The following is a 9,368-nucleotide window of genomic DNA, read 5'->3' as shown; positions in this document are numbered from 1 at the left end:
AGTGCAATCCCCCCATGGAGCAGGAACACCCAGATGAGGTTACACAGGAAGGTGTCCAGGCGGGTTGGAATGTCTGCAGAGAAGGAGACTCCACAACCCCCCTGGGCAGCCTGGGCCAGGCTCTGCCACCCTCACCCCCAACAAGTTTCTTCTTAAATTTAAGTGAAACCTCCTGTGTTCCAGTTTGCACCCATTGCCCCTTGTCCTGTCACTGGTTGTCACCCAGAAGAGCCTGGCTCCATCCTCCTGACACTCCCCCTTTCCATATTGATCCCCAGGAATGAGTCCCCCCTCAGTCTCCTCTTGTCCAGCTCCAGAGCCCCAGCTCCCTCAGCCTTTCCTCACATGGGAGATGCTCCACTCCCTTCAGCATCCTGGTGGCTGCGCTGGACTCTCTCCAGCAGTTCCCTGTCCTGCTGGAACTGAGGGGCCACCACTGGACACAAGATTCCAGGTGTGGTCTCCCCAGGGCAGAGCAGAGGGGCAGGAGAACCTCTCTGACCTACTGACCACCCCCTTCTAACCCACCCCAGGTACCATTGGCCTTCCTGGCCACAAGGGCCCAGTGCTGGCTCATGGTCACCCTGCTGTCCCCAGGACCCCCAGGTTCCTTTCCCCTACACTGCTCTCCAACAGCTCATTTCCCAACTTATACTGGAACCTGGAGTTGTTCTTATCCCTCTATCATATGTCTTACACGAGGTCCCAACATATCAAATTTCCACCAGTGCCCATTAATCGTCAGCAATTTGCTTTCGCAGATGTGTTTTGCATCCAGAAATGAACGCCAGCTCTTCCCTGCCCCTCGGGACTCAGGGGTGGTGAGCGCTGACACAAGCGGGCTCAGCGCACGAGCAACAATGCATCCTGCTGCCTCGCCAAGCAAAACTTTGCCGTCCGAGCACTGTGAATTCACAGCTATTGCTCGCATTTTTCCGCAGAGAGACTTCGCGTGCCCCTTTGCAATGTAATCTTACCCCAAATGGTTTTGAAAGACCATGAACGCCATCCTGCCAAAAACAGTCTATGCAGCCAAAAAAAAATCGACAGAAGATCTTTAGCATTTGAGCTGGCCTGTGAGTTGCATTTTTTTCACCTTTTCAAATGATAAGTTGCTTGATATCCGTGAAACCTTCATTTGATGCCCAATACCCCCCATTATTCTCCTAAGTGCGGCAGGCTGCATTTTAATTATAACTTCAGGGCTCAGCAAGCAATCAGCCTCATGGACATAATGGAGCAGACACACCAGTGATGACTTTAGCCCTAAAAGCGGCTGCGCGCAGGCTGGCAGATGGATCCTAAGAATGTGTTTATTTGCGTTTGGTTTATGCGGTTTGGGTGACCTTTTGTTAAAACCAGGCAGTGACTTCCAGGAGGCAAGTTACATACTCACTGAAAAGAAATGCGGGTCCTTCATTTCTGCTGAATATCACATTTCTGCTGAATATCATACCCTGTGTTACAGGCAGGGGTGGCTGAGGTTAAGGTTAATGTTATCGGTGGATGGGATGGTAACACTGCACCAAAAGACATAAGTTTCCGCACAACTTGAGGCATGGTTAGTTATTGCTGCTGTGAACAGCCTTTAGTTTAAGAGACTGAACGAGGATTGCTGCTGAAACCAGACAATTGGTGCAAATTCACGCCCCTTTAGTGCATTAGTTCTGCGAATGCTTTTGCAATGATTTTTATCAGGCAGCTCAGGAATCCTAAGCCAAAGACGAGCCTTAGTTTTGTTTTCTGATCACTTTAGACACGTGAGTTGCCTGTATGTCCGGGAGTCCCGAAGTGCGGTGCATCAGAAAATACCCAGAATCTGAAATTTAGATTATGTCTGAACAATAAATAAACACACAGACCCAGACTCTGGGTTTAAGGGCTGAGGAAATGGTCTGTGGAGAACCTGTAGTATGGAGGGTTCGCTCTCAGCGTCCTGCGCTGTCCAGGCAGCTCCACATACACCCAACCAAAGACTTACATGTAATTTGCAACTCCATTTCCAGTTTTGTTTTTCCACAAGTAAGTGATGTTTATTGTGGAGAGGTACACGAGCAATTTCTCTTTCACCACAGTGAGTAGAGGAGCAGGACATCCTATATGCTTTTCACTGAAAGACTCACTGATTAAAAACCCCTCATGGCCAATTAGCCTGCAGTGTCCTCCTGTCACGTTGTCCTGTGTAGGTATGAAATCCCTCCTGGCAGGTCCGGTGGGAGTGTATAATTCAAAGCTATTACCTGATTTAATGGTCATAAACGGATATTGTGACACATCTGCTGAAAAGCTCAATCGAGCAGGCAGCTACCAGCGATGGATTTGCTGAGACCAAAGCTGTTACGGCTCTTGGGGGAGCACGGAGGAGCTGGAAAGCAGCCAGGTGGGAAGGTGGTGATGGAGACGGTTCTTCCATCATCAGCCCGGAGGGGCGAGGGACTGGGCGCCATCAGCTCAGACGTCGGTTCAGAAACACAAGAGCCACTTGCCGAGCCCATCGCAACAGAGGTTTTGCGTTTCAGGGGAAAGGTGGACATCCCGAAATGGGGTTTTGTGCCAAATTGCAACAGAAAAACTTACTTTTGAAACTCTGCATAGAAGTGGATTTCAGGAAAAGGTCAGGGATGTTTGTAGAGGAGATTCAAAGTCTCATGCTGGAATTTGATGTTGTTTTCGTCGTTTGACTTGATTATTATTGCATTCTTTCAGAATATATCAGCTGTCACACAGCACTGCTGCTGGCATTTCATACTATAACAAAACAGCAGACATGTTTACAGTTCAAATGTTACTTTAGGATCATTATAGGCATCAATGGCTTGGCTGGCATGGAAATAACCATCCTTGGTAGATCAAAGGCCCTCCTTTGTTACGGCTAAATGAAACGCTGCTGCTGTTTCTTAGCTCTGAAAGGAGCACAAGCACAAGATTAAAGTGAAAAGCAGACTAAAACATTAAATATAGCAGCAGTACACAAAGTTTTTAAAAATTACCAAAAAAGGAAATTTTCTTAAAACTGAAATGCTGGTGTTCCAGAAGTATTTCCAGTTGGGTAACTTTCTGATCAGTGTCAGTTACTTCAATATATCTGTTGTTTTGTTTTTTTCTTCTGGGATGTTTTGGCAGGGTATTCCCAGCCATGTGGAACAGACCCCAGACACCCAGCTGCCGGGTCTGCCTGTGGCTGGGAATGCGGTGGGTGGCCAGGGTGGGGTGTTGAGCAGGACAGGTTGAGGAGGGTGACCAGGATGGGTTGTGGTAGATGGTCAGGATGGGCTGGGGTAGATGGTCAGGAGGGGTTGGGGTAGATGGTCAGGATGGGCTGGGGTAGATGGTCAGGACGGGTTTGGGTAGATGGTCAGGGCGGGTTGGGGTAGATGGTCAGGACGGGTTTGGGTAGATGGTCAGGGCGGGTTTGGGTAGATGGTCAGGGCAGGTTTGGGTAGATGGTCAGGACGGTCTGGGGTAGATGGTCAGGACGGGTTGGGGTAGATGGTCAGGGCAGGTTTGGGTAGATGGTCAGGGCAGGTTTGGGTAGACGGTCAGGACGGTCTAGGGTAGATGGTCAGGGCAGGTTTGGGTAGATGGTCAGGGCAGGTTTGGGTAGACGGTCAGGACGGTCTGGGGTAGATGGTCAGGGCAGGTTTGGGTAGATGGTCAGGACGGGCTGGGGTAGATGGTCAGGGCAGGCTGGGGTAGATGGTCAGGACGGGTTGTTGTAGATGATTGGGCCAGGCTCTGGTGGATGATCAGGACGTGTTGTGGCAGGTGACAGGTGACCACGTCACCCGTGTCTGGCAGCGCACATCACGGAGGTGCCCGCGGCGCGGCTGAGGGCGATGTGCGGGCTGACAGCAACTGCGCGGGGACCGGCCGTGTGCTCGGGGCGCGGTGTTCCCCCCTTCAGCCGTCCCTCAGGACGTGTCCAGACACCCCCCAAGCGCCAGGCACCGAGCCCGTGAGGCACCCGCCAGGACTGGGGCGTCGATGTGCGGAGACATCACCGCGCTCCCCGCGGGCCGCGGCTGCGGCGGCCCCCGAGGCGACGGGCGGGGTTGCGCGGCGCGCGTGCGCGGGGCGGGGCTTGCGGCGCCGCCGCGGAGGAAGCGGCGCCAGCGGCGGCGTCGGGCGCGCGCAGCCATGAGCGGCGGGGCGGGGCCTGGCGGCCGCGGCGTGTGAGGGGTTCGGTGGGGCGGGGGTCCCGGCCCTCCCCGCGGAGCCATGCTGCCGGGCCGCCGGGCCGGGCGGCTAGAGCCCGGCGGGGGGCGGCGGGGCCGGCCCCTTTCGGCGCTGGGGGAGGCGGGCGCGGGGCGGCGGCCGCCGTCGTGCCGGGTGCGGGGCCCGCACCGCCATCTCCTCCGCCTCCTGCCGCTGCTGCTGCTCCTGCCCGCCGGCGCCCAGGGCCAGGCCGGCCCCAGCTCCGGCCTGCACGCCGCGGGGCCCCCGGACTGGCCCCCCGCCGGCCCTGGGCCCAGCCTCAGCCTGTACCTGAGCGAGGAGGAGGTGCGGCGGCTCATCGGTGAGTGCGGGCCCGGCGGGAGACGCGGGGCCTGTGGGGCTGGGGAGGGGAGCGGGGCCGGGGGAGGGGTGGGGGTCTGTGGGACTGAGGTGATGTTGGGGGTGTGGGCGCCCAAAAGGGGCTAGGGGGAGTTCTGGGGGGCTGAGGGGGCGTTTTGGGTGTCTGGAAGAGGATGGCGGAGTCTGTGGAGCTGGGAGGGGTGGGGGGGCTGGAGGTGTCCATGAAGATGTCTGTGGCACTGGTGTGAGGTGACACGTGTAGGGTGCAGGGGGGATGGAGGGGTCTGTGAGCAGGGCTGGTGGAGCTGGGGTTCAGCAGAGGATGAGGGGCTGTGGGGTTGGGTGAATCTGGGGATCTGTGGGACTGAGGTGGTGTTGGGGGTGCAGGTGCCTAAAAGGGGCTGGTGTGGAGTTTTGGGGGGCTGGGGTGGTGGTTTGAGAGTCTGGAAGAGGATGGGGGAGTCTGTGGGGTTGGAGGGGGTAGCAGTGGCTGTGAGGGTCCATGGGGACATCTGTGGGACTGGTGTGAGGTGACAAGTGTGGGGTGCAGGGGGATGAAGGGGTCTGGAGGACCTGGGGCTCAGCAGAGGTTGGGGGCCTGTGGGGTTGGGTGAATCTGGAGATCTGTGGCACTGAGGTGATGTTGGGCGTGCAAGTGCCTAAAAGGGGCTGGGGGAAGTTTTGGGGGGCAGAGGTGGTGGTTTGGGTGTCTGGAAGAGGATGAGGTGGGGATGGTGGGGGTCAATGGGGCTGGAGGAGGTAGCAGTGGCTGTGGGGGTCCGTGGGGATGCCTGTGGGACTGGTGTGAGGTGACAGGTGTGGGGTGCAGGGAGGATGGAGGGGTCTGTGAGCAGAGCTGGAGGCTCAACAGAGGATGTGGGGCTGTGGGGTTGGGTGAATCTGGGGATCTGTGAGACTGAGGGGAGCAGAACAGACAAGTCCAGGGACCCTGGGAAGAGTCTCTGACTGGGGATGATGCCCCGTGGGAGCAGGGTGAGCCCTGGAAGAGATGAGTTCAGGCCTGTGATTTAATTAGCGAGGCAAGTGACATTCAGAGGGCAGAAAGGAGACCTGGCAATAATTGGGTGCGTGCGTGAAAGGAATCTTAATTTCTAGGCAGGCTGACAATTGCTGTGCAAGTACTTGGAGACCGTTTGTGAAGTCCCCCATCTGGCCCGCTGTGGAAGGCGTTCGCAGTAGTTTTGTGCTTGGGGAGTCTCTGATTTAAACAAAGATTTGTTTTCTGTAGGCCTTTGGCTTGCTTAGGCTCTTGTTTAGAGTGGGTGACTGGAGTCTCAAAACAAACACGTTGGTATCCTTAGTGATTTGTTTTTTCAATAAGTGTCCTTGTGTGTCTGTGAGCTAAAAAACGAGTAGCACAAGACTTTACTTGCATCAAATGGACAAAATAAAAATATCTCCAGTTAATTTGAACTCTGCAGGCATGTAGCTGACCCAAGTTGGGGGATCTGGGGACTGAATAACACTGTAAACATTTTTTCCCTGATGGCTTGTTCTAGCGATTAGCATTCTGTTCCCATCATTTTTACACTGCATGTACTTGCTGCCAGATGCTCTGTTACAGACGGAGGATAAAAATGTCAGGCTTGCTGTTTAGCTGAGTTTCTAAACAAGTAGTTAATCTTGGAAATACTGAATGGTAAGGTTTGCACTGTCCTCAAATGTATATTTAGTTGGATTTGCGCACACTTCTGTGGTCCTCTAGCGTAATTATTCATCATAAAGCTAACAACTGAGGGGGGAGGGATCTACTGTTGTTACTATTTTTTAAGTTAAATTGCATCCTGGAACCTCTCTTACAGGTGTCTGTTGCTAACATTGTGAAAGTCACATTACTCAAGCTGTCTGTAGCTGTTTTATATCACTTAAAGTATCTGACATTTAAGAATCTGTTCTGCTTCTATGACCCCAAAGGATTTGATAACCTGGACTCTAATCCAGAGACATACTGGTGCATTTTTCAGCTAGTGGGATGCAGATCACTAGAAATCTGTTGTAGATCTGAAAGTTTATTTTACCTTGTGTTTTTGGCTCGAGCAGACTTTATTTCAGGAGTATTCTACACCCACTAGCTGTTTTAAGTAAGATGTAGTTTAATGAAGCACCTAGACTCAAGCAATCATGTTTCTGATAACTATTAATACGTATTGCTCTGGCAGAAGAAAGTCTGAAGGGCCAGATGCATTTGTTCCAGCTCTTCACACTTCTGGAAACAAGACGAGCTGATTAAAAATAGCCAGTTTTGTAGTATTTGAATTGTGTTTCTGGACAATCAAGTTTATGGTTTCGGCATCTGTAACTTCTTTGAGGAAAGCCGTAGCTCGGCGGATCTTGGAATAGTCATTCATCGCAGATGGGAAAATGCGAACTGTTAGGTTCAGTGAAGCTTCTAATATAAACACAGAAGCTAATTTCTCTCACCTTTTGTTTCTAAACTAACTTTGTCTCTACTACTGTCTTGCTGTGGTTGAACAGAAAACTCTTCAGCTTTCTGAAGTGCTCAGAAACCCCAATGTTACCTGGAGTTACTACATTCTGTGGCATGTTTCATGTTTCTTAATATTGCCCCATCTCTAGATCACAGATTTGATGTGTCTGTTGAATCAGCCGCAGGCGGTCAGATGGTGTGTCCTCCTTGTAAAGCCGGAGCATCTCCAGTGGAAAGTCCGTGGGACTGAATGGCTTCAGTGGAGCATCGAGGTGCTTCTGCTCTCCTCAAACCCAGAATTTGGTGTCTCATGGAACCATGGCCTGTGGTTTTCATTAGGCTGTGGCTCTTGTAAATGAACTAGTGACTTGCTTATTTGTGGCTCTTCTTTTTGTGGCAAGAGGCAGGACAGATACTATGGTTTGTAGCAAAACTGCCCGCTACTTTCCTGTGTGCTTATGCCAGATTTCCACCGTTAGGCTGTGTGATTCTGACCATGTGTTTGCCTTAGGAGGAGTTGTTTTGAAATCTTCAGAACTTTACAGAGAAGAGAACTAGAGAAAACTGGCTCGTCTTGTCGTGTGAGATGGCTTTTTCTTTTGAAAAGCTGCGGAGTTCTCATGGCCTGAAAGCACAGCTTTCTATATGGTGGGCAGATGGTGTCTCTGTCAGAAGTCTCTTGTCATTCTCATGGAAAAGGTTCACAACCATCCAAACTATAAGCCTTTGGGGGAAAAAAAAAAAGTATTTTTCACATATTTGAATGTGTCAGATTCTACTCACACCAGGCAGGATTAAGGGATAGAAGGGATAAGGTAGAATGAGAGATGAGTTAGTCAGGGGGACTTGGTTGAGGTGACTTCAGGGATGGCACCATGAGTGTAGCTTTTGGGAGTTGGTTTGTGTGGACAATATTTTTTTTGGACTTGCACATAAACCTGAAGAAAGTAGTGTTGATCTTATGGAGTTGCTAACTCTGTAGGTATGATAACACCACCTGATTGTATCGCTTTTTATTGACCACTTCATGGTGCTGAACTCACAAGACAGATGGTGTTAAATTAGTGATGAGTTATTCACTTGATGTAGTGACTTTCATTCAGATTTTCCTGTGAAGTCTGAATGTGGTGATTGCCTGATGTTGAAATCCTCTGTTGATCTGTTGTTCACAGGATCCTGTGATATAAAGGCACATGTTTCCATGCTTGGCAGGTAACCAACTAAGCTTTAGAGAATAAGGTAAAAAAAAATCCATTAATATTAGGTAGCAAACTTTAATAATGAATCTATTTAAAGTACATAGCATTATTTAGCACTTAATGCACTCATGGTGTATCTCCTAGACCTTCAGCTATGAGTTTGGACAGTTCTGCAGCTCAACCTCACTGGAGACCTTGGGTTACACCCCACAAGGACCAGAGTCAATAGTTGTCTGTGAAAACTTGGCTTCAGCAGGTTTTTTCTTGCATTGCAGGTGGTTCTTTTGCAGCATTCATGAGATAGCATCTAATTGTTCATGGCAGCAAAAAGGTGCTTAAGCAGGGAGGACAATCCTGTCTGTTCTTGCAGGGGTTATTCTACTGTGAAATTGGTCTTGTGGTCTCTCCTTATCACATGGCTCTGGTTCTTTCTAGAGATAGATCTAGTCTTGAATGGTAAATGAGATTTAAGTCCCAAGGGGGGAAAAATACTGTTGTCACAGAACTAGAGGTTATCATAAAGCGTATGTATGGGAGGATTAACTAGAATTGAAGAGAATCTTAAAGTCAGAAGTCCTACAATGCTTGCATTGAGTTTGCAAACTTAGTATTCTCTGGCCTGCTTTCTTCTGAGTAATTGTATTGAATGTCGTCCTCTGTTGGTGTGCAGCTTACTGAAATGAACTGTCTGTTTTTGGGGTGCAAAATGTGTTGTAGCAGAGGGTGGGATGGTTTTTGAAATTGCCCTGCAGTGGAGGTTGGCAGGGGCCTCTGGAGATCATCTGGTTCAACCCCTTGCTCAAGCAGGGCCACCCTGAGCCTTTAACCATCTTGGTGTCCTTCGCTGGACTCTCTCCAGTAGCTCCATGTCTCTTGTGCTGGGGAGCCCAGTACTCCAGGTGTGGCTTCACCAGAGCTGAGCAGAGCCCTGGTCAATTTTAGGCCAAATGTAGTTTAGTCTCCATCTGAACTAGACAAAACATCGACTTATTGCAGCAGTTGATCTTAATTAAGATTTCATACTGTGGAACAGCTTTCTTCATGGCACTATTTTGGGGAGCTTGCAGCAGGAGTTCACATCAAAAGTGCTTTCTGGGGCTTGCACTGGGTTTGTAGTGACTGGAAATCCTCTTGTTCCGTTGTCCGTCACCTGGTTGTTTGTCTGTGTTGTGAAAGGGAGATGAAAACTGATGTGCTGAGATGAG

At 50.6% G+C, this 9,368-nt stretch overlaps 1 protein-coding gene across 1 annotated transcript in view; it reads left to right on the top strand.

The window, feature by feature from the left end:
* The first annotated feature begins 4,204 nt into the window (after positions 1–4,204).
* The window catches only part of RYK (receptor like tyrosine kinase), a 55,255-nt gene continuing 50,091 nt past the window's right edge, over positions 4,205–9,368 (top strand). Inside the window, exon 1 of the mRNA XM_080349418.1 lies at positions 4,205–4,516. Coding sequence (XP_080205544.1) covers positions 4,219–4,516 — 298 coding nt within the window. The 5' untranslated portion in view covers positions 4,205–4,218. The remainder of the gene's footprint in view (positions 4,517–9,368) is intronic.

This window comes from Nesoenas mayeri (assembly GCF_963082525.1).
Source record: "Nesoenas mayeri genome assembly, chromosome: 9".
In the NCBI taxonomy this organism is placed as follows: Eukaryota; Metazoa; Chordata; class Aves; order Columbiformes; family Columbidae; genus Nesoenas; species Nesoenas mayeri.
Note: the sequence above shows the minus strand (reverse complement) of the source record. Positions and strands in the feature narration are given on the sequence as shown.